Genomic DNA, 26,614 nt, shown 5'->3' on the forward strand with positions numbered 1-26,614 from the left:
GTAGGCATTACTTTTTACGGTTCACTAAATCAGATGGCACTTTTCCGATTTTTAAGATTAGTCCACAGCAAGAATGAAAGCTCAAAAGACCATAAAAGTTCCTTTAATTTCAGAAATTACTTTGGTACACTGACTATAGGGTTAATTTAATGCACAGTCTATGTGTAAACAAAAATCAAAACTGCTTCTTAAAAAGATGCCATAGCTGCACTGCTTTCTGAAGCTGAATAGCTGCTTTCAATGGTCTTAGCAATAGCTCTGGAAGTAAAGCATCCAACATCCAATGTATTAGAGCTACAATTTATTTATTTACTGGTACAATTTAGCAGATCTGATCAGGATGATTCATAGTATTTGGAAAGTGATTTCTAACCAAAATCTAATAAACTTCATGAAATTTGTTGTGTGGCAGTTGACAGTTAAGAGCTTCAAAATAGGATAGCTCATGTTTTAAGTTTCCAAATTTTAAAATTATTAGTGGGTTGCATTATAATTCTTAACAAGCTGCTTAGGATCCATTAAGGGAGCAAACCATTTGGCTCCTTACTATTCTGCAAATATTTGTAATGTTTTGACTGCATTCATACAGTAATCCATATTAGGTATTGCAAACACATTCAATTACATCTGCATTATAAAACTTCTTTTCATCCAGATAAACCAGGTTCTATCCAAACAGAGTACTGCATGAGCCTTCAGAGAGAAATTCAGTAGAATTGTACAACTTAATACCATTAATACATATCTCAGGCAAAATTCTGTCTTTACAGAACTACCTCAAAACACACGTGCTATTTCAATGTTACTTATATGATCAGAATAAAGCTTAGAAGGGATTTGCATGGTACAAAGATCTTGAGTGCTTCTGAGTTAAAGAAATAGGGAAATTTCAGGTATTTGTCATAATCACATAAGATTCAAGGATACAGCTTAGAATAAGGAGTAGTTTGACATAAAGATTCTTTCAAGCACCAATGATAATTGAAAAAATCTGAGAATGTGACTCAATAAAAGCAAAGTTTCAAGATACAAGAAATAACCTATTATTCAACAGGTTGCACAGGTGTGCATGTATACGCATATTTATGTTTAAAATACTCCTATGAATCTTTTGGTATTGTTTAAACTACTTTCCTGTACTTTCTAGAAATGTTTCTATTTCTGTAATATAAATATTCCTAAAAAGAAAATATTTACCTAAAATCATTTAGAAAATTACTATTGAATTTTATGGGTTTTTTTCTCCTCCCCTTCGACCTTTTAGTCACAGATCACGAAAAGCATAATAGGCAAATCTGTAATTTGGCCTTCAGCAACTTTGGAAAATAAGCACAGAAAACAGTCAAAACCTATTCAGAATTTTTCTGTACAATAATTAGCTGTTAATTTTTAACATAGTTCACTAATGCTAGCCTGAAATATAAATTAAAGGCCCATTCCTGTCTACTTTTGAGAAAATATAAGTTTTAATTTTACTTCACTAGAAACAATATTAGAACCAAAATCAATTAAAAACTAATAAAAATCATGATACATTAGTATTATGTTAACTAACAATGAAGATTCAGTAAAAATAATACAAGGCAAAGAACAGAATAGTGCAGTGTGGTTTTATTGATGGCAGCAATGACAATTTGCCTCTTTCATATGTAAAAAGTATTCAGCTTCATATAACTAAGAACTTTAAAAAAGTCTCTTGTGTTGTCAGGTCCAAATTCCTTCTGCTCACATGAGCTTTCTTTGTTCTGTCCTGTTGCTTGGAAAAAGTCAGACTTTCTTCTAGAAGTCTTCAGCAAGTTGGAGCTGCCAGTGAATTTCCCCTCACCCCAAGGTTTCTAAATGAGAAAAATAAAATACAGTAGATAAGCATAAAACCTCTCTGCTTTTTGTGCAACATACACTTTACTGTTATTTCATTTTCTTCTTCCAAAAGAGCAGGTATCTGCTTTTCTGCACTTACAGAGATAGAAGTCTTGCAAAGAATAAATCAGAAGGCTGCACTTCAATACAATAAGTATGATTGGTTTTATACAAGGAAAGAACACTTTCTGGCAATGGCTTCTCACAGAAATGCAGTTTCTCCATTGCTAAGGAAGGATTTCAATACAGATTTTATAGCAAGTGTGACAAGGTGTAGATTAATTCTGTCATGGAGCAAAGGAAAACCCAAGAAACAGATAATAACTAAGTACTCATAAGTTCACACTCTTAGGTTCTTTCAGGCTCTTACAAAAGCTATGATCCTTCAAAACACTCATTTCTGATTACTTGTTCCCCTTCTTTTTCATACAATCATGACATTCTATACAGGAAGTGTAAGCTCAGGATGTATTTTTATTATTGTTAGATTCTAAATTCTTGTCTCCTGATTCTCTAGAAGTACCTTATTTTACAGACCTGTTAAAGCTAGTATTTGACTCATACCCTAAACAACTGACAGTGGGTTCAAGGGCTCTGAATGCAGTGCTCTGATAAAATTCTGTGTTAGTGTTTTCTACCTCACACTGCTAGATAGTCATAAAAGATCATTTCTAGGTCAACTGCAACCACAGTGAGGTACTAATTACCCCACACTTCTGTTACTTCACCTTAACATGACTACTCTATTGCTCTGTCTTCAAAATAAACACCAATTCAAGACTTCCTGCAAGTCTGTAGCAATTGCTCTTAATACCCAAAGCATAGAACAGTGCAGCAAGAAGGTCTTCAGAAGGACAGAATCACAGAATGGTTTGGTTTGGAAGGGACCTTTAAAGGTCCCCTACTCCAACCTCTTTGTCCTGGTTTTATCTGGGATAGAGTGAATTTTCTTTCTGGTAGCAATGAGAAGGCCATCTTCAACTATATCAGGTTTCTCAGAGCCTTGTCCAATCTGCCTTTAAATGTTTCCAGGGATGAGGCATCTACCACAATATTAAAATTCTCCAGAATGTACCGATTTATAATATAAAATAATCGTCAAGGGCTCTCTGTCTCTTTAGGGAACAAAAAAAAGTTATTTTACATAATACAGAGGTACTCCCCCTCAGGAATAAAGGGTGTCATTAATCATCTGGTAAAGAGGTAAAGCATCCTTCTGTGGCAAAATTTTGTGTCAGTGGATCCCCTAATAGTTCCCCTAATAAATCATGTCTTTTTCTAACATGATATCAAAACCTTCAAATAAGAAGAATATACCATGCTCTCAAGAGCTCTAAGGAATAAAAAAGAGGAAAAAAACAAAAATCCACTTCTAGGAACTGACATTGATTATTCCTGAACTTTTACATGTCAAGACATTAAAGCTACACTGTTGGACAAGTCTGTGTAAGCTGAAAGCAATTTAGAAAAGGAATATGATTGATTTTCTGCCTATGTTTAAAATCAGAGAAGAACCAATTACATTCACCACTTATTTTTGGAAAAGCTGAATAGATTTTCATTACTGGTTTCTCTCTAATTCCACTGTCTTCATACAGTACCTCATTAGGTCAAGTGTACTGCATTTCAAAATGCAACTGAAGTATAAGATACATGGTAGCATGAGATATACTATGGGGAGCTATAAGCCATACATGATACATATGTCCACCACAGTATCACAATTGCCACCTCCTCACATCACTTTACCTATCAAACAAAGCAAATAACGGCAGCTACACTGGACTCTACATGAGCTTCGAGAAGCAAATCTAGCAGGCGAAAGCCTGTCTGTACAACACAGACAAAACCTTCTGTGTTGTTCTCTACAATATTTTTATCTTTAAGAAGACTTGCAAGAGAGTGTTCTCAAACTGAGGAAGAATTTTTGACACTGTTCAGAGATAACTGCAGATGTCCCACTCCTGAGTAGAAAAGAACAAGCTGTTCAGTTTTCCTAACGTTCACTAGAACACAGTGGCAGAGGAAAAAAATCCCTGTTATGAATTCTAGACAAAGGGCTCTTTTGACTGAACTAATACAGCTTAAGTAGCATCATCCAGCCTCTATACAGAAGATACATCTTGCCTCTTTAGTTTCTTTTGCTACCTGAGTGATTCTTGTGTTTCAAGAATCTCAGACCAACTGAGTATCTTGACAGCTTCTTTTTGGTGTTTACATCCAACAGCTGTTACATTACTTTATGGTGAAATGTAGCTGAGTTTAATACTGGAAATTTTCCAAATACAAACCTAAACCTGACAAAGCAGCTAATTAAAACAGCCAGATTTAGCAAATCATGTTAATATAAAATGCACAAATGTTCTAATCTACCACATTTTAACCAGTTAGAAATACTAACTCCACTTAATTAAAGTTCAAGACAAATCAGTTACGGCAGCCAAAGAAGATGGCAGTGAATGTTTTGATCTAGAGGGATGTATCTTCCTGTCAAGCAGCAACTTGTATCTTATAATGAATTGCTGTTTACAGTGACATCTATTTAAGGTATGTATTTGCTATTTGTATTGTAGAAATTATGTACATAATATTCTAACAGCCTTACAAAAGTAACCAAAATTTACTAGGGTTACACTGCCACTGATTGCACACTGACCTGGGTTAATAAACTCAGATTTGGAAGACAAATTGGCACTATCTAAATTGAGTAGTAGTTAAACAGTCCTGGGCCAAAAGAGGACAGAGAAAATACCTTGTTTCATCAACTGAGGCAAAGAGGTTTAAATTATGATGGAAAAAAAAAAAAAAAAGGATATATCTGGAAGTACTTTCCGTAAAAGATGTACTTTTTAAAACAAAGTAGTTGCTGAAAAGATATATTTAACTGCATGCCACATTTTCCAACATATATCTTCTTTCCCTACCCCTTTACTTGGAGAACGCAAAAGTATTTGAACTGGGGCATGGGAAGGGCTGTAACTATGTATTTTTTTACAGTTTTGATACCAAGGATGCTGTTAGAATCCTCAAAGCAAGGTATAAGAACACCTGCAAGGAACAACCACCTGTGCCTTAGAAAGGTTGATCCTTACTTGCCAACAATTTATTCACTCTTCTTGAGATACAGGAGTTACCATCACTCTGGATGTTTGCTTCCCCCTCCCCGCCATGTGACCAAAGCTAAATATAATTTTCCAGATTTATACTGTAAAATTAAGAGAAATGCCAAAAATATTATCTAAAGACAAAAATTACCCTCTCTCAGTGCTGTGTGCACTGAGCACATTTCATTCGGTTGATCACACTGACACTCCTCTGAGCCAGCTGAGCTGGTTTAGAACTCAGATCAGGGCATATGCCAGAATTATTTCTGCATAAATTAACCGGTGACATGTTTATTGATAGTGATTGATACACATACTTAAAATAGAAAATTGAATGATACAGGCAAAAATAGCATAATTATCACCTTGGCTAGAGCCAAGAATAAATTTTGCTCATAGATTGCCAGTACTCTCCCAAATGAAAAAGGCATTTTAGCACATGATCAAAAAGTAAAATCATACATTATTGTACCTCAGCAATACCAAAGCTGCAGAGATCAGCAGCACCTATTAAAGCTACTGACCATGGAGGACTGGAGCAAGGAAAGGAACTAAAAAGAGCTCTGTAAAAAATAAACTGGCTAGTAGAAAAAAGGCAGATTCAAGACAAAGCCACACTGTCAATGTACATCAAATAGCATGTGGCTTTACAAAGCTTGCTTAATTCAGGATTGAAAATTGAGGATTTAGAAGATCCCCAAGTATAATGAAAGCAGGACAGCATATTTGATTTCTTTAGTAAATGAATTAAAACTGTTTTATCTGGCTGGCCTTTTTACATTTCTGAATGTACATGTGTGCTGTATTTTTTGAGCATGATATATAATCCCTTAATTTCTGCTAATTAGAAGAGCACAGGTGCAGGTATACCCTCAAGATTCAGAGCACAGCAAATATTTTTAGGCTTTGTACCTCCCCATTCAGTGATGAGCTCACAGATAATAGGTTTTAGTGTTGCTCATTTTCCTTCCCTCACTAAGTGAAAAAATAGAAAGAATATTTACTCACATAAATGGCTCACAAAAAGCAGAATATGGGACCATGGACAGAGACAGACAGTGCTAAGTTCAGCAGGGACTGCAGACACTTACTTCAGACAATAAGCTGATCCAATGTAAGTGAATGAGACGCTACTGCTCTCAGGTGAAAAAGTATCAAGTAAAAAGCTTGCTCAGATTACTTCAGTCCTTACATAAAGCAAAGTTTAAAAGCTATTTAATGAAGTGCTTCTATTGCCTTCCCTCTCCCCACAGCTATATCAAGCCTCTTCCTACAGCCACAGCATCCAAAGAAATACAGACATCCAACTTGTAAGTAAACCAATTCCCCTAAAAAAATTTAGAAGCAATATGCCAAACATATCTTTCATGTAGGTGACCACAGTAAGTGTTTTTTTAAACTAAAAAGACAGAACCATAAAACCTTCACTTAAATAGTAAGACACAAACTTAGTATCAATAGTTCGTAGGTGTGGCTCCATATAAACAGATTGCCACCATTAAAACAAAGTAGGTCATACATGTGCTGTTGCTCAATACTTTTGTTTTTAAAGTGATGAACAAGGTGTTTCTAAGAATTTTACGTTGTCTATTTGCTTGTAAAACAATGATTACAGTCATTTATTTCTTCAAAATACTTACCACTTGCAACCCAATACTGATGGTTCTTATACAGCCAACTACTGGCAAAGCTGTAGAAAGTTCTCTCACAAACTTCACAAAGACTGAAGGACACTTTAGTACAGAACAATCCAGATCTACTTTTCTTGAAATCCAAACTCGTAAATAAAATAGCAGTATCATATTTACCTTTTATTTCTTATCAATCAGTTTCTAGCTCTTGGAGGTTGATAAAATTGTTGAGTAGGTCGTGTGGACCGTCTTGGCTGACCGTCACCTCCTCTGCGGAATTCTAGAGTTTGCTCATACGTTTCTTCTTCATCCTCCTGCAGGTATACAGCATTGTTTTAAATGGATGAGTAGGAAAGCACATTATACATGAGTAGGCATATACATACAGACACACACATATACATGTATCAATGAATTCACGCATGCATAGCAACTGCTGATTCTATGCAGATGACCACTTAATAAAATAACAGCAATAATGGGAGTGGGTTTTTCTAACTTAGGAAAGCTAACAAAAACAAGACAGAGAATCTCAAAACTCAATCCCCAGGGCAGCAGCAGAAGTTATTAAGTATTTGCAGAAAAAAACCCAAAAGTCTATATATTAAAATTATTTTCCAAAGTCATACAGGCAACAAACTCAAGAAGCGAGATAACCTTGATAACCTGCCAGAGCAAGAGAAGCATCAGCTTTGGGGAGTTTAGAAATGTGTGTGGAATGAAATACACAAATTGGGAAATGGAAATGCAAGCAACAGCATCTGACAATATGCAGGCTAAAAACACAGATCTGAAACAGTGGATAAAATCTGTGATGCAGTAATAATGAAAAAAGCCTCCAAGTATAGTGGACAGGAATTTAAATATGAATTTGCTATGTGAAGCAATAATAAATATAACCTCTGAATGATCAGAGCAGACGTAATTACATATTTGCAATAGTGCATTCACTCCTAGGCATTTCAATACCAGAAAGATATTGACAAATTACATGGAATTCAGAGGAAAAAAACAACAACAAAAATCACCAAGAGATTAAAATAGCTACATATTTGCATTGGTCAAGAAATACTGAAAGGAAAAACATTCATCTGATGGAACATTCGAGTGTGGTACACATTAAAGAAAAACGGCTTGAAGAGCATTAGATTTGATAATGAAGAGAAATAGAAGATAAAATTATAGGCTGAAAAAAATAAAAGAAGTTTGTGAACCTGAGTATGACTGTCAAATGGTGTCTCAGGGAAACAGTTATAATTTCATTTGTCTTAATATTCTAACACTGCACTGTAACAGACACCAAGTCTAGAGGGAACATGCCGTGAGAAATTGTCTTCAGGAAAAAGTACCGAGTATATAACTCTTAATTCCCTTTCATTTACAACATAGGAACATACAGGGACACAAACCAAGAATGTTGAATGATTCATTAAAAGTTCATCAACAATTTCAATACTCAGGAACCATCTTAGAGCGCAGCATAAATACAACAAAGAGTAAGCAAGTCACAGCAATAAAATATATCACTGTAAGAGACATGGAAGAAAATCTACAGCCTAACTTTCTGTTGTAAAAAGTCAGCTCTCAAGAAATGTATCTTTCTGAATCAGCTTGAGTATCAATAAACATGCAGTTTTAAAAATAACAGTTACAGACAACCACATTCCTCATAGTAAAGTCTTCTATTTATAGGGCATGCCTGTGGTCATGGCTGTATTTCCAGAACAACAGATTAAGCCCTACTACAGAAAGTATGCAATAGCTGTGAAAGAAAAAACATATTTTCAAACACAGTTTAATACAGCCTAATTGACTTATAGTTTCTCTGTAGCCAAAGGCTGAGAACCATGGAGCCCTGCCATGAAACTTATTTTCTCACTGTATCTCTTTTACTGACTGCGGCACTATCAATTCCCTCATATAAAAAGGTTCAGAGACATTGACTACACAAAAAGAAAAAAAATAATAAATAAAAGGCTGATCCCTTCTCCCAGGTAACAAGTGACAGGACAAGAGGCAACAGCCTGAAGCTGTGCCAAGGGAGGTTTACATTGGATATTAGGAAAAAAATCTTTACCAAAAGGCATTGGAACAGGCTTTCCAGGGAAGTGGTGGAATCGCCATCCCTGGGAGTGTACAAACCCCATGTAGATGAGGCCCTCAGTGACATGGCTTAGTGGTGGTCTTGGCAGTCGTGGGGTAACGGCTGGACTTGATGATCTTAAAATCTTTTTCCAACCTTGCTGATTCTATGATTCTATGTCTAACTGAAAAAAACCCAAACCCCACACTGTTTACAATACCACTAGCCCTGGTTCAAAGCCTCAACTTAGTATATGAAGTAATGTCCCATCACTGACAACACAAGCTGTACTGCCAACAAAATATTAAAAAGTAAGCTAGGTGCCTGAAGTGATCTAAATACCTCCAGTTCTTTCAGTATACTGCAGGAAACATGAATAGCTGAAAACAGTTCCATATTATTTGACAAAAAAGTAAAGACGCAATTGCAAGTGTTCTTAAAATTCTTTGCCAAAGCTTCACTCTAACATAAAAGAGCTCACTCTTCAAGAATAAACTGATGAACTTTCATGGCATATACGCATGACTGAAAATACAGCAATGCATACAGAGACTGTAGCAAATTAGACATGAATCTTTTCTTTGTAAACTTGGTAGTCTCAAAAAGAAAACACTAATTAGTTTAGTGCATCCCGTCTCACCCATAATAGCTCTGAGGACAAGTATATCACAGTAAGTTTCTAGAGCAGCAAATCTTCATTAAATCTCAATGTTAATGTTGATCCTTTGAATTCAGTAAAATCAAATTAAAACTAGAATTTGTCTTACGCAGACCTATTTTGGTGCAGTTGTCTTTACACACAGAACTGAAAAGCTTCAGATGCATGCCTTTCGAAGTATTTTTATTACAATAAGCAAGAGTGAAACGTGAAATCACACTTCTTGAGGCTTGGAATGAAATGAAGGCGAGCAATGCAGCAAATGATAATATGAATGAATGAGCAACAGCCATTTTTCAACTGTTCCCTCATTCTTCCCTCTGCACAGTGACACCCCTCCCAGTTACTGATCACCTTGTTGAGGGCTGACATCTTTATGTCGGATGACAGACCGTCATTTGTTCCTTGGGCCTTACCTATTCATATTTTATCTTAAGTGGATCTAACATTCTGCAAAATAACAATTTGCCAAGCTGTGTCCTTATTAAACATTGTTTCTTGTTTTCAAGTAAATGCATTTCTTTTCCTCCACCAGTTCTTGGCCACTGACCATCAATCCATTCACCACTGCTCATCTTTCATTCTATCTCTATTGCGTTTTTTTTTTTTTGATGTTTTTTTCCTGGCTTCATCTTTATCCCAATTTACATCAAAATCTCTCCATTCCATGCTCAAAGCTGCCATCCCTCTTCTGGAATAGCATCCACCCTCCATAGACAAAACTTAAAATGTTCACTTCCTTTATTTTTCTTCCACTTCTTCAACGTAAAAACTTGAGCTGTCCCTATTTCCTTCATTACAACTCTGTAGTCAATTAGGTCATGCATCTTGCCACCAACTCTATTTTTCAATTTTTCCTTGCTGTTTGCTTTTGATTTATCACTTGCTTGTGACTCATTGTAAATTATTCCATTTCCTACTTCCTTATCCATGTAAGATCTACATTACATTTTATAAAGCAAAGGCAGCCACGAATCTCTCCGTGCATTTTCATTCTCCTTCTATTACCAGTAGAGGTTTTACATCAGTACACTACTCCAAAAATGTATATATTTTATTATCTCCATCCTTCAGAGCTTATTGTTCATTATTTATCTAATATTCCAGGATCCAGGACGGAGCTTTCTAGTACTTGCACAAAGCCTACTCTAGGGCTGTGTACCTGGAGATGAAATGATGCCACTAAGCACAACTACAAAAGATAACAAAACCTGGCAGAGCCATAGGGACGGTTTACAAAGCAAACAATGGAAAGCACAAAGAAACTATTGCAGTAAGAGGTTGGAATGACACAAGAGAGAGGGTGGAGGATGTCAGCCTTCTTTCGGTATTTAAAAAAAGATTGTGAACAGGGAAGCAGAAGTCATTGGGAATTTCAGCTTCTCTTCAAAATTTTGCCACAAAAAGCTGCTGTGACTTTAGGTATTTTCATTACATTACATAAGACAGACAAGAACTGAACAAATGGAAAATGGGAATGTACGCATACTCAGTGCTTTTATTTTGGACCCATATATTCCAAACAGCCTGTACCACCACCATACTTTTACCAGCTGAGCTTAGTGAACTTCAGTCCAGCCAAGTGACTACCAACATACTTTTACATTAAAATAAACAAAAATCAATGGATTTCATAGCTGCAGAATAAAGTTGTTAGAATACTTAACAACCAATTTACTCTTAAAATTAACAATATTAGAGCAGAGTAAATTTCATTAAAAGCTTTCTCAGTGAATTTCAATTGCAAGACTTCTTTCAGTGCATTCAAAATAACCATTGAGAAATTATTTTTTTTTTTTTAACGCAGTCCTTGAAGTGAATACTTTTTGCATCACTTCTGAGAATACTGAATAGGTGGATGACAGTAAAAAGCAGGACAGAAGTTACACGTTACACAAATGTTTTACTCAATGTTCTGCTCATATTTAGGACGCAGCTGCAAGTCACAGCTGAGCAGCTCCAAGTTTGCCACCTACAAACTAGTTACATCTGTCCATTTCTGTCCGTGAACAGAAAATCCTGCTCTATTCACCGGGCCCTTCTGCCAAGGCTTTTCAGTTACGGCTCTCTGTGAGCCATTAGGGGATGAGCACCAGAGTCTGCACAAGAAGGCATAAAACAGTAGCGTGGCGCCAGGGAGCATGGGACAAACAGACAGAAGACAAAGAAAGAAGGCATTTTCCATTTCAGTAGTGTCAAACCACTGTTTCAGTTTAAGCTGCATTTTTAACTTCAGCCACATACTCAATGCATGGAAAAACTGTTGGACTCAGTACAAAGAGCACTTGCTTCCTTGCAAAATGAATTTTTCTTTCATGTGCATTTCAACTCCCATTCCAAGTCCAGATTTAATGCCTCTTTGTGTTGCCCAGTATGCCGGCAACAGCTGTCTCCTGTTGTTCACAAACCGAGCGACCTCTTGTTTTCCCCGGTTAACTTTCTTTCTCAAAATTTACTTCTTTTGCCTAATCACCCAGTGTTGATCTCCTTGAGTACTTTAATCTTTGGGGTTTTTTTGCAGTTTCTACTTACCTGTGCTCGTGTCAATCAAAAATAGACTGTAAGATTTTCCAGAAGTATCAAAAAACAAAAAAACAAACAGAAGCCCCAACTGTACTACAAACATACTGAAAAATTCATGTTTCCTATGAAAAGCTACACTTAAATATTTAAATTGCAATTTATTACATATCCATATTTATATGGAAAAAGAAATCACTGGCTGAATTGTCTACAGTATTCCCTTATTTTTTTTACTTTACCTGAATACCTAAATAGACTCTTAGAACACTATAATAACTAACAGTGAACACAGTATTCTGTGAATAGCAGTGTTTTCATTTAATAAAAGAACAAAATTTTAAGTTATATGTTCTTGGAGTGGCTTTAGGGCATATTTTCAAAACTTGCTATCAAATAAGGTGTGAAAATTCCAAGTAAAATAGAAATCACCACTAATGTAGATTTTTTAAGGAACTTAACCAAGTACTGACTTAGCGACAAAAGCATTTTTGAAGTGCCTGTTACAGAACCATTCAACACATTTGCTCTTGATCAATTTTCTTTGCAAATTATGCTTTTTACTTAAAATATCAGTTCCAGTCAGAGAGTAATCTTCTCAGAGAGTAGTCTTTGTGAGCCTGAGGATGCTCACAGGTTTTTGTCACAGCACACAACACATGTATATTAAACTGAGCCTATGGCCATACCAATTTCTGAGTTAAATTATGGGTGAGAAGGACGAGTGTGGGATTCAAGGTTATACGGCTAGACCTGCAGAGAGCTGACCCCTCACTGCTCTCAGATACTTAATATCAACTGTCTGAAAAAGGAGTGAGGGTAGCATTACATTTTTAGGAAAACATACTTTTAGGATGCTCACACGTCACGTAAGACACTGCAATAGTTATCACTGATGACTAAAAATACACATAACTAATTGTAAATATATCAATCAAAAATGTTCCTTTAAATAAATGCTGTAAGGTAGTAATCATATGATAAAGGTGAGGGTTTTTTAATTAATCTTTTAATATACCATTTAGAATGGTATATTTAGATATATAATTATTACTGTTACTTAACTCTTCCCTAGATCTTTTGCAGTGTATCTGCATCCTACATTTATATCTTTTGTAACTAAGGAATCAGCTATATGACAAATTAAATTTACAAGCTACTTCTGACAATTCATTAAACTTGCTACAATATCATAAACCCCTTAAAAAAACATCCCAAACAACACCCCACCCCCCCAAACAAACATACACAAACAATATTTTTCCTTTATTTATACTTAGAAAAAGGAACTGATTCTTATGAGGGTATGTCTGTCTCTACTGAGCACATGTCAGCCACAAATAAGTATATTCTTAACTATAGTATGTAAAACTAGGTGGCATGGAGCTACACCATAATATCTGTTATTTTTTTTATTCTCAAAATAAAAGTGTCAAGATAAGCCTTCCCTAGGCAGTTTTCTTTAGCATCAGAAATGAAATAATTATCTCTTTTATGTTGACTTTCAATAACCAAACATCAGAGGTCAAATAATTCTACATTTTCTTGGCCAGGACACGGACCTGTTGGAGCAAGGCCAGAGGAGGGCTACAAAGATGATGGGCTGATGAACCTCTCCTATGGAGTCAGGCTGAGAGAGTTGGGCTTGTTCAGCCTGGAGAAGAGAAGGCGCAGGGGGCACCTAAAAGCAGCCTTCCAGGGCCTGAAGGGGGCCTGCAAGAAATATGGAGAAGGACCCTTTACAAGGGAATGGCTTTAAACTGAGAAAGTGTAGATTTAGGTTAGATATCAGGGAAAAATTCTTCACTGTGAGGGTGATGAGGCACTGGAACAGGGTGCCCAGAGAAGTTGTGCATGCTCCATCTCTGTAAGTGCTTAAGGCCAGGTTGGACAGGGCCTTGAGCAACTTGATCTAGTGGTAGGTGCCCCTGTTCATGGCAGAGGGGTTAGAACTAGAACTCTTAAAAGTTCCTTCCAACCCAAACCATTCTGTGATTCTACGAATTAGATTTAGCTCACATTTTCCTCTGCTAAAAATATAAGTTATGACAAGAGCTGATAAGCTTCAGAAACAGCCAATTTTAAAATCATTATGTTAAGACAATATACATCCTGAGTTTTGAGTGAAGCAATAAACATTAGATACCAAGTGACAGAAAACTTGTAGATTCTTCAGGAAAAAAAAAGAATCATGAAATGAAATAGAGAGATGGACAAGGAAAAGAATTACATACTTAAATCTGAGACCATTAAAACCAGCACAACAGTTAACTTGGAATTAGGCATTTTTGTACTTCATTGCTATTCTTCAGCTCTGAAAACAAAGCATTCTTTTGTTTTCTAAATAGACCACACTCACAATTACATTTCCACAAAACTAGGATAATGTAAGCCTTGGGCATGATTATCCCACAGACATCTTGCTAGCTTATCTATTCCCCTTAAGGGTATTGCACAGGTTATTCATACTTACACTCATTCCCTGTGGCACATATTAATATAAATATGCAACTCTTCTTGTGAGGTTTGTGCTTGAAACAATCATACTCTCCTGCAAGTTGTCACTATATTGTCAATACAGAAAAAATACTGAATTTCAAAAGTTCCTTGGAAATAGTTAAGCCATTCACACCACATTCCTTCTGTCAGTAAAAGCTTATTCAAACCAGGTAGTATCAGTATCAAACTACAAATATTTCAAGGTTTCTTTCCAATAGTTTCTAAAAGAAAAGAAGTGAGATCTGCTATATAAATAACATGCAGCCACAGAACACATCGAGTTTTCTCAATTCAGCAAGAATAAAGCCACAAACTAGAAGGGGAAATGTTTTCAACAAAGCAAATTTAACAACATGAAATCAGTTAACAGTAATCAGTGTAAGGAGTTATGTACCATAAGGAATAATGTTACTATGAGGAGTAACTGTGCCAGTTTTCAGAAAAAGCCACAAAGTTAAGGGTCCATCTCCATTGCCTCTCCCCCATACAACTGTCAGCCCTTCCCTCTCCCAAACATTTATTTTTTTTGTTGTTTTTTAATTGATAAAATATTCATCCAGTTTTTCAGAACCTCAGGTTGAATGAAGATGTCCACAGACTTGGGAAATAAAAAGTAAATCAGTATTTAGTTTCTGTGCACTCAGTGCACTCATAAGCAAAACCATACAGTTCCATATGGGGGGCCACGGGGAAGTGTTTGCTGTATTGCTGGACTTCTTGGATGTAATCAGAAAATTCTGCCAACAAAACCTTCAGAAATAAAACACTAAGTGATATTATGAGAAATTATCTAATGCTTGCTGTTAGGGCATGAAACCACTACCAAAACGTAAACAGGGAAGCACTGAGTGATGTTAGGTGAAACAGAATGCACTGTGCACACACTCAACACATGACAAAATTTGCCATACAAATCCCAAAAGTCACACACAAGCATAGATCCAGTAAATAAATGCCTGTGTGATTTCACTTATGAATGACCAACAGCACAAAACAGAACTAGAAAGTAAAAAACATGGCAAAAGGTCAATCAGCCAAGATCAATGGTATGAGGTTCAGCAAGACAAAGTGCTGGGTCCTGCACTTGGGTCACAACAACTCCATGCAATGCTATAGGCTTGGGGAAGAGTGGCTGGAAAGCTGCTCAGTGGAAAATGACCTGGGGGTGCTGACTGATGGCCACTGAAAATGAGCCAGCTTGTGCCTAGGCAGCCAAGAAGACCAACAGCATGGCCTGTATCAGCAGTAGTTTGGCCAGCAAGGCCAGGAAAGTGATTGCCTCCCTGTACTCGGCACTGGTGAGGCTGCACCTCTAATACACTCAAAATAACCTAAGGAGCCCATATGCAACCTCCAAATAATGGATTACCATTGTATGCAATTACATTTAATAACAAGGGGGTGGGAAGAAAGAGAACACTGCAATGCTCTAAGTAGCCTGCTTTAACTGTCACAACTTGTATCAATAACTACAAGCTCCAAGAAGAATGTATCCTTAATCTGATTGGTACAGCTGGCAATCTTTTGCAATGGTATTTCATAGTCTGAGGAAATGCTCAAGTGGAAGACTGAAACATATTCTGTGATGCTTAATGATACAGACAAATAATTGAAAACCATTGTTTTATGCCCACTTAGTATAAATTACCTTCTCTCAACTGAGATTTGCCTGTTTTCAGTTTATTAAAAAGTAAAATGCAGTTCCTTAATCACCTTTAAGTGTCAGTTATTACATTTCAGCTAAGGGCCAGTAACTTTCATAGGAATATTTAAGTTGTCATCATCTGTCTATACTCCAACATGGATACCCCCAGCTAAGGTCTGAAAAACCAGGTAGTTTCTCAGATGACAGAGTTGCTAAAGTAGTAATTTACCAGGATAAATGCTTTCCACAATGCTTGTCTCTAAATCCTGCCTCTGACAAAAAAGGCTGGGAAAATAAATAAATCATATAAGGAATTACCCTTACAGAACCTGAATATTAATTCTGTATAAAGGCACATACAACAGTGCTCTGCGAAAAATGTGATGGAATTTAAGGAAATATTTCCAGTAGGTAAATAGTTGTCTTTAGTGAGAAAATTAAATAGTTTAGGGTAGACTATGAAAAGTAATTTTTCAGCCTGGCAGGACAGAGGCAACTGAAATCACCACATATTGGTGAGATGGAAAATGAGGCACAAAATCTACAGTGTTTTACTAAAGCAGGAAGATAGCCTTTTGTGGAAACTTGATCTACATTAGTAACTTTTGAGGTTAAAATTAATTAATAAATATGCACCACCACTCAGGAAGGAGGTTAGTCCAAAATACTCAGCCTTCATTTAATCAGTGAGTAATTATGAACTGTAAAATTATTCTACAAATTTTCCTAACAGTACAGAAGCAACAGAACTGAAGACATCAAATTCTTGTCTGATGCAACTACTTAGGGACTTGTTTTCTACAGCAATCTCAGAACTGCTCAAGTATAGCATACAGTTCTCTTAACACTCTTGTTTTCGGTATAGTCAATGAAGACAGAAGCTACCTAAGAGATCCAACCAAGGCACACTGATTTACTGCACCTACTTAAGTTATTCAATGGGAAAGACTTCATACTATGATGATCACATCAAACAAGATGCTAAGGCCATCCAGGTTGAAGAGCCATAAAGAAATGGCACCCAATCCTTCAAGTAAGTATTTGCCTGTGGTAAATCAAGATATTGGAATGGGCTCAAAACCTCCATGAAACAGACAGGCAGAAGTCTTCTCCAGCTTAAAGAGACAGCTGTAATCCTTTACATTTACTGGTTTTCAGTAGTGCTCTTTACACTGCTGGAGAGAATTTCAGACACCTTCAGAAAACTCATGAGAGTTTATTTCTTCACGTACCTGGAACAGGGGACAGGCATGTAAAAAAACCCTGAATTATAGTTCGATTTAAGATAACACCTGTAAAAGCTCTTAGAGCTCTGTGAGGTACAAGACAAAACTTTACCAAATTTGATCTCTCAACTGTCTGCTGGTGTGAATTAACTGTAATCCAAAACCCTTTGCTATTTTCTTGTGTCAGCTCATTCCTGAATGGAGGAATGAGCTGAGGAAAGCTGCAGAGTGGGTAGTCAGTCCCCACAACATAAATTATAGAAACACTATGATAATGTATAATACTTACACCTCAACAGTAATTTTTGCCTTCTCGCCTCTTTAGGCAGAAAAAACAGTACAAGATATAGGAAGAGGAAACTAACCCGAAATAAAAACTTCATATTAGTATTTTTAAATGAATTAAAGATCTAGCTTGTTTTGAAAGCAAGCAGAATCAGGCAGTAACATGCATAGATGGAAAAGCTACACCATTTCCTTACATTACACTAGAGTAATCTTACATATTTTACAAGAATAACTAAGCAGTTTTTATATCCACAATGACTTTTCAATGATTTTCCACTGGGATTAAAATGTTTTCATTAAGTGTCCCCTGCTACATAGAGGAAAACAGAAAGATACAGTATTGTAGTGTTACATACAAAATTCTTAGAAGAACTCTAAAACAGTGGAAACCAAATGTAATTTTATTATTAAAAATATTTATCAACTGCATACCTAAACCAGTTTGCAAGCACTAAGAAAAAAAAAAATGTCCAAACAACAATTTAGTGCTATTACATATATTTCTATGGGTATTGTATGTGATTATTGAAAAAAGCACTCCCCACTAGCTTTTTGATCTACCTTATGTAAAACACAGCCTTATCTCCTATACTTGTAGTCATCAAAAAAAAAAAAAAAATAGCAGCATCCTAGGTGTCAGAGTAACTGAAAACTTAACAAGGACTGACTCGGGCATCTGAGTCACTGTATATTGACTGTATACTGATGGACAGTACACAGTCAATTATCAAGGAGTCTTAAGATCACCTAGTAACAATTTTTCCATTAAAGCGGAAAGCACAATTTAACCTGAGAACATCAGGCAAATTCAATCTACGGTCAAAAGTCCAGAGGAGGGCCACAAGGATGATCAGGGGACTGAAGCACCTCCCATACGAAGACAGGCTGGGAAAGTTGGGGCTGTTCAGCCTGGAGAAGAGAAGGCTTCATGAAGACCTCATAGCAGCATTCCAGTTATCTATAGGGGGGCCTGTGATGATGCTGGGGAGGGACTTTTCATTAGGGATTGTAGCAATAGGACAAGGGGCAATGGGTTCAAACTTAAACAGGGGAAGTTTAGATTGGATATAAGGAGGAAGTTCTTTACTGTGAGAGTGGTGAGGTCCTGGAACCTCAGAAGTGGTAAATGCTTCATCCCTGGCAATGTTCAAGGCCAGGCTGATCAGAGCCTTGGGCAACACAGTCTAGTGTGTGGTGTCCCTGTCCATGGTAGGGGTGGGTCCTTTCCAACCCTATGCATTCTATGATTCTATGAAAGCAAACCAAAACAAAACAAAACCAACAAAACCAAAACCAATCCCACAAAACTTGTACCAATGTAGTGCAGTTTATTACTAGAAAGACAGGAGGAATAGAGAACAAAATGTTAACTAGCAGGGGGTGAAGAAAAAAGTAAATTATAATAAACCTACTAACAATTTAAATAGTAAGTTAATGATAATTATTTTTGAGAATTATAAAGGTTGCCAAAAGTAGACCAGAAGCTCAGGTGCTTAAACAATTGGTCGTGTCATCAAAATAAGGTCACTGTGATATTTTGTCTTCTTTTTCAAGTGACTAGGTAAGCAACTTTCTCTTTCTTTGTTCTTCCTCCCAGTGTAGATTTTCACCAGTTTATATTTGTTGGCAGAAAAATAAAAAAATAATTCCACATGAGTACTGAAAAGTGTGTTGGAGAAAACAGTAAAGAATCATCAATTCTAACACATAGATTAAATTTACGCCTTTAAGTCAATTCACTAAATCTTTCCTTAATATCAACACTCTTTCAAAAAGCAGTCTGAAAAACTGGCAGTATTTGGACATCAGAACTCATATACAGTATATATCTACATTAGTAACAAGTCTTCAGTACAGACAGGTAAGAAAGACTATCTGGAAGTTACCTGGAAGGTCTGAAATAAAACAATATAACACTTCTAATAAAACAAGGTCATCATTGCTGATAACATTGAACAGTGAAAGAAAAGTAATTATTGCAGTCAGTTTAAAATCTGTTTTGTTCTCTTGAAGAAGAAATATCACAAAGTTACTTAAATCTTACAACAAAGGATTAAGTATTAAGCAGCATGAGAACTTCATTTTGCATTTGTGTGTGCTATCTAGATTTACATACTAATTTGAACACTAAGATAAAGAAGAGTGACCAGCAGTGCTCAGCTTAAAAGACAAACCCGAGTATCAGAGCATGACACCAGTGGGCAATTAAGAACAGCAAATGCATAATGAGGATGAGGTTTAGCATCCAAACACAAAGAAGTGGAGACTAAGGTCCTAATCACCTTTCTCATGAAAAATTCCTACAGCTGCAAGAACCTTTTAGCAACAAAACAGTAAAACCTTGGAAAGAAAATATAAAAATGCTGTTTACTGTGAAGATGTTGGTTCTTCCTATATAGTGATCTAAATTCAGATGTTTGGGTTTACACTGTTCACTTAGGCTCTCTTGAGAAATGTATGCTTTATTTCTGAATGGACTGAAAAGTCCTTATGTCTGCCCAGTAACAACTGAGGAAGCCTCACTGACTAGATGAGGATGCAGCACAATGTTAGGACTATGCTACTTCAGCAGCAGAATCCCCTATCCATACATTGTTCCACCATGTTATGCCATCTTTAACAAACTAGCTCTGAAATGAAACCAAACCAGCCTGGGGGAAATAAAAACTGGTCTCTCTCATTTGACTCATGCTCTGTCTACATGAGTGACGAGCCAGCATGGGAGGAGAGGGAAGAGGAAGACCATGTGGTCAGAGACAGACCAAAGAGACAGGAAGAATGGCCACTGCTTCAGGCTAGCACCTCACTACCAGATCAACTTCTTATTAACACCCAGCCAAGTTCTTAATACCATGAGAACCAAGTTTCAGAGGTCTGAAATAAAAGCCACTCCTCAAGACTGTAATCCAAACCATGAAGAAAAGGCTGATTATTAACCCAGAAAAAGGATCAAAATAAGTACAATCATACAGTAAGAAACTAGCACCCTACAGCTCAAAAAAAAAATAAAACGTAAATTTTGATAGACACAGCAATGCACCAGCTGGGAAGAGCTTTCAAATATCTTTTTAAGTACAAAAAAGGACGTCTCAGAGACCATAAGGACATCTGAGAGCTACAGGCAACAAGGCAGGTTAAAAGACCACTGGCAGTAGTTGACTGTTCAGCCTCTGCAGCAGTTAGTAACATTGGCCATATGACCCAGAGGTAAGAAATTAAAATAAGCACAGTAAACCCATCATTAAGGGATCAACATTATACAAATACTTTTTGTGCAGCTGTTTATAGCAAGAGTGAACAGCAAAGAATTGTGCACTCCTGATACATTTTTTTTTTAATCAAAATGCACCTCTATTTCCATGACATTCACAAATAAGGCCTTCTGAAATTTCCAGCTTCCAGAAGGCTAATACATTCTGAACCTCATAAAACAGATTGAGGCACACACCTCCAACACAGCATCTGGCAACAAAGAAATCATTGAAATAAAAATAAAATCATGATACAAAATAAAGTGATACGGACGTCTGTTTTTAGGCATACGCACATATGTAGCAAAAAACTGCCACAGAGTATATTTTAAACCACTGTTTTCTTACGCTTACAGAACAACATACAATGTGCATGAAATAAAACAGAAAAACGTGTTAAAAGTAACACCTTTTAGAGAGCAAATATGTATGGAACTGTTTGGCTGACAGGTCAGTTACTCAAACAATACACTTGAAATGTATTATACAAAAAGAATACCACATGATAGTACACTTTGTGAAGTTCCATATAGACAACTAAAAGTTGAGATTCTGTCTATTTGCTTAACTGTTTTCCACACATGCAATTAGCACTCTTTGCATAAGCAGGCATTAGTTTCTGCAGGGTTACATATTTTGTACAGACTGCGTAGTTTATGTTTTTTAATACAATTTGTTATCACATACCCATGTGTCTGCATGAACAGGCCTGATGTTGCTGAGAAGCACCTCTTCATAATTTCCATAATCACAGAATTTAACAACTGCAGTTGTCCCAGAAGAATGGAGAGCTTCAATTTCTGCCCGGTAGAACTTAAAAGAGAAATTTTCAAAGGTCATAAAATGCTATCTGAAATACCACAAACAGCTTAACAACTGCCTTTTAATACATATATATGTTTGTGTGTGTGTGTGTGTGTGTGTGTGTATACACACATACATATATATACATATGTATAAAATATGTACATATATTTAGTCTTAGCATTATATTTTGAATAATATTTGTACTAGTTATTAAACTTCGATGTGGCAGATTGCATGGACATCACAGAATGTATTATTGAGAAAAATATGGAGTTTATCAAGTACACTGAACAGTTAAAAGACTTGCTTTCATTTCCCTAAAAGCAGAACAAATTCATCACTAACAAATGCTACTGTACACAGGGAAGTGTTACTGTAAGACTTTTTCTTAAAAATACACTTAGCACCAAGTGTCTATCAGCCATATAGACTGTGCATGCTAACATATACCTATTTTAACACATAATGAAATAGGATAAAAATATAAAACTGCCCCTTCAGAGTCCTTTTTCTAAACACAAAACTTGATTTTTTTGATATTTATACAAACACAGATAAGCTTTCTTGAAGATATTCAATCACTTTTATGCTACTGAACACAAAGAAATCACTGCCTCCTAATAAGGTTAAGCTCAGTAATGTACTTCATCATCATATTTCAAAGTTGTCCTAGATAGGAGCAGCAGCATTTATTATAACTTCCAAAAAAACAATAACCCTCAAAAAACCCCTCTTCAAATGTGATGAATACTTTTCAGGTAACAGACCAGCATTACCTTATATCTATTTATATATTCATGTTTTCCAGAATTTCCAAAACTCATCTCATAGTAATGCATATGTGCTTCTGAAAATAGGAAACAATTCCACAATATGCCATTATATTTCACACTAATCCGTCCACCCAAGCTACATATTCCTATTTTAGAGAGCCAATACACTGTATATTGCCACTATCACAAATTCTGCATGCCTTATCATCTCCTTTAGTCACACAGACAAAAGACACATAAATAAGATCATGCTGCTGAGCTAACACTGTCTACTCCCTATAAAATGGACAACCTCCCCCACCAACATTAAATAAATAACCAAAAAGACAGAAAATGGTGTGAATAAAATCTATTCAAAGCACAATAGCATTTAAGAGAGTTCTCAGGTTATCAGAAAGGGTCAAAAACTGAAGAAACTACCCAAGAAGAGTGACAGAGAACTCTTGAACAGATAACAACAAACCAAAGGAAAAATAACATCAAAGTTTTTTAGCAAACAAAAAAATGAAAGAAAAAGGGTCTTGCTGCAAAAGACATTAACAGGAAAAACAGCTAAAGAGGAAGTATTTAAACTTCTAAAAATCAGGAAAACAAAACCACCATGCACCATAACTCATTTGTTCCACAAACCCTTCAGCTATTTATCACATTTATTATCACAGTCCACTAGTGATAATAAAAACTAAGCCTTTTTGCTGTTTCTTTTGCGTACTGATTGAAATAAGAGGGTGGTTTTTTGTTTGTTTTTTTAACAAGCCCATTCCTGCAGACTCTGGTCTTGCCTTGCACTAGTACAGGTCGCACGCTGACTTATTCTAGAAAAAGGCATTACACATCTATCGTTACAGACTACCCTAGATGGCACAGAAACTTCTTCATTGTTCCCTGGGAATGAATATGGGCACCTAGATCCATACTCATCGCCCCCAGATTTTCATTCCTTAAGTCAAACGCTTCTGTTAGAAACTTAGTCACCCTAAATTCCACCTGAATGAGGGAAACAATTACCTTCAAGATGACTTAATTTATGCACTTAAAGTTTCATGCAATGAATGTAAGTGACAAATCTCCTAAATAGAATTTAAAAATAGAACAAGAAACTAGCAAAAAAGCACACTACACACGTACGAACAAAAACCGTGTCTTTATGCTAGCATCCCAAATATCTGCATGTATGTAAGACCTAAATTTGAGGTACTTCTCATTTTGCAAAGGCATACCTTGTTGTCTTCCCAATAAAGAGCCAAACATTCATCCCCTGGTCTCCAGCTTTTCCCATACTCCGCATGAATTGATGGTTCTAATATTTTCTCTGGTTTGATGGGCCCAGATCTCCTTTTGGGACCAGTGTTGTAATACAACATTTTATCATCAAAAGATGGGATTGTAGTGGGTCCTGATGACTTGATAGGTCCTACTCGTCTACCTTTCTGATGATGCTCAGTATCTCCATTTGGTACAGCATTAAAATTATCAGTTCTACCAGGATTTTGGTAATCATTATTAACACCAAAATGTTGCTCACTTCTTACCATAAAGGCTTCGTTACTTATTGTTCGTGCCTTCCTATCACAAAAATTTTCTGAATTGTGTATTTGGTTTTCCCTTTTGCCCCGTTTCTGGTTATTGTTGTCTGTAGTATCTTGAGCAGCAGAGTTCTCCTTGAATTCTGTGAAAGACACCCCTTTTCCTACTCTGTTTTGCATATTGTTATCCCTTTTTTTGAATGTAATATCGCTCTGGTGAGTGGCTATGGGATAACCCAAATCCTTTGGCCTATCATTTCTAGGATAATGTCTGTCGGTTTTGTTTTTTTCATCTGTCCAGTGTTCTAAAGAGCTGTGTCTTTCAGGACCTCTGTTTCTTGGTAACCCACCACTTTCCAAAGCCTGCCTTGAATTTTGAATATCCCTTTGAAAACGAGGGGGTTTCTCATTCCTTGGCTGCCTCATGTCATTGCGAGAAATGTGTCTTGAATGATTCTCTTTGATGCCATTCTGTTCTGTGTTCGTAACTTTGTGCTGAACTTGATGTGGTGGCTGAAACGGCAATTTTGGTTCTACAAAATAAGAAATTAATTATTAACATCTTTGACATAAACATATTTTGGGAATAGTGTTTTAGATCCTAAGCGATAAAGCAACAGTATTATTTAGAAAAAGTATGCAGTATTTACCTTTGTGACACAGAAATGGAATGGTACATCAAAAATTTACCAGAGACATTTGAACTGTAATTCCTACACTACTCTGGACTGTACTTAGAACTAAACCACCTACCAGTATGAGAAAAGCTGTGCATACATTTCCAGGAGGTTACTTATTTCTCCCTATAGACATCAATAACTCATTTGAATAAAAGCCTTTTAAGACAGAAAAATATAACTGCAACACGGTGAAACGAAGAGGGAGGAAAATGAGGAGAAAAAAGTAATATCCAAACTGAAACTTTCTGTAAAAATAATTTGTTAAAAGTTATTCAGCATAAAGACAAAGGCAAGAAATAAAAGTGATAAACACAGCTGACAAAACATAGATAATGGGAAGAGTAAGACCAGAACTCAAGAGACCCAGATGAATGAGCTAACATGAACTATTCAAGCATTACCTTCAAGATATTCAACCAGAACTCTAGCTGATGAGAAGAAAAACAAGATTATCACTCATTTCATAGGAAAGCAAACTTGCTAAGGGATGCTGAGAGGAGCAGAACTGTGGGGGTCTGTGAAACTTTTTAAGGAATTCTTTGGGGTTTTTTAGGCAAACGTGGAATTTTTAATGCAATGTTTAGGTGAAGAGCCAAAGGAGGGGAAAGAGCAAGATGAATCCAAGAGGAATAAGCATGAGGAAATAAAGGAGGATTAAACAGGACAGTTGCAAGTAAGCAAATCCCTGGTCAATACACTTGCCAGGCCAACACCTCCATGTGATCACTGTACCCTGTCTCCTTATTAAATTCTGTTTCTAAATATCTTCTCTGTGATTAAGTTCCCTATTGTGTGTGAGGGGACACGTTTTAAACTGGTGAACTTGAGACAGGATAGATGCTAAGTGGTCCAAAAAAGACCTGGCAGTTGAATACTAGAAAGACCATGGGTCTGAAGGCCAGCTACCTGAGAGACCACAGGTGTGGGCTCAGATACTGGGCAGACCTATGTAAATATGCTCATGTAACCCTGCTGCAAATTTTCAGGTTAGCCAGCACGCTGAACAAAAGGTGTCTGAGGTGGGTACCAGAGGTAAATAGGGGCCATGAGAGACCAATATATGTTCATGTGGGTGGCTGGGTATGAGATCTGCTAGCAGACTTACAACCTGATTGAAAAGGAAGCATAAGCCTATTAGAGGGATTCATGTTTATATCATAGAATGGTTTGGGGTGGAAAGGACCTTAAAGCTCATCTAGTTCCAACCCCCTGCATTGGCAGGGACACCTTCCATTGGACTAGATTTCTCAAAGCCCCATCCAGCCTTTCCTTGAACACTTCCACAAGGGGCAGGGCATTAACAACTGCTTGGGGCATCCTGTTCCAGTGCCTCACCACTGATCTTTTAAGGTCCCTTCCAACACAAACTGCTCTGATTCTATGATGTTACTATGCAAAACCAAAACAAAATAGAAAACAAAGCCCACACATCACACTGGTGATATGACTGGTTTACTCCAAGCATTAATTGCTCAGTTGGAGGACAGAAATTCAAATCTGAAAGCACAGAAATATCCTGTCCCTTTGGGGATCTCTGGGGCTGGGTCCCTAAGAGTTTGGGGGTGTACCCTTCTACTTGCAATAAATGCTGGCTTTCCACTGAAGTCCTATTCTTCTGAGGGACATCTGCATAAGATTTAATGGACAGTACGAAAACCTCTGCCAAAGGCAAATGTTTGCAAACCCTCCTACACAGTCAGTATTTCTGGTTGTCATTTATTTCCTGCAGATAACACTGGCAATAGAGAATACAAGGATAACTGCTACTAAATTAGGTGAGATGCTCAGATAAAGAGTGGGCAGAGGCCAAGAGTCCATGTGATACTGACATTATACAGCATCACTGAAACCACCACAAAAGTATGGACTGTAGTTACAGGTCGCATATTTGAAGAAGAAAACTGACAAACTAGTTTGCTGAGAAAAGAGAAAAAGCAGCCTGGGAAAAGTCTTTGATGAGCAGCTTGAAAAGCTCTGGGTCAATGCTCTAACCAAAAACATTGTTTTGTTTCTCACAGCCTACCCCATGTAATAACAATTAAATAAGTAATAATTAACAAGTT

The 26,614-nt window shown here is 36.6% G+C and overlaps 1 protein-coding gene across 3 annotated transcripts in view; it reads right to left on the reverse strand.

The window, feature by feature from the left end:
* Nucleotides 1–1,596: 1,596 nt before the first annotated feature.
* The window catches only part of TDRD3 (tudor domain containing 3), a 100,346-nt gene continuing 75,328 nt past the window's right edge, over nt 1,597–26,614 (reverse strand). For all 3 annotated transcript variants that reach the window (XM_065678153.1, XM_065678154.1, XM_065678155.1), the window contains 4 exons: nt 23,566–24,404; nt 21,453–21,578; nt 6,773–6,909; nt 1,597–1,835 (listed from right to left, as the gene is read on the reverse strand). In XM_065678153.1, coding sequence (XP_065534225.1) covers nt 6,790–6,909; nt 21,453–21,578; nt 23,566–24,404 — 1,085 coding nt within the window. In that variant the 3' untranslated portion in view covers nt 1,597–1,835; nt 6,773–6,789. The remainder of the gene's footprint in view (nt 1,836–6,772; nt 6,910–21,452; nt 21,579–23,565; nt 24,405–26,614) is intronic.

This window comes from Lathamus discolor, chromosome 4 (assembly GCF_037157495.1).
Source record: "Lathamus discolor isolate bLatDis1 chromosome 4, bLatDis1.hap1, whole genome shotgun sequence".
Taxonomy (NCBI): Eukaryota; Metazoa; Chordata; class Aves; order Psittaciformes; family Psittacidae; genus Lathamus; species Lathamus discolor.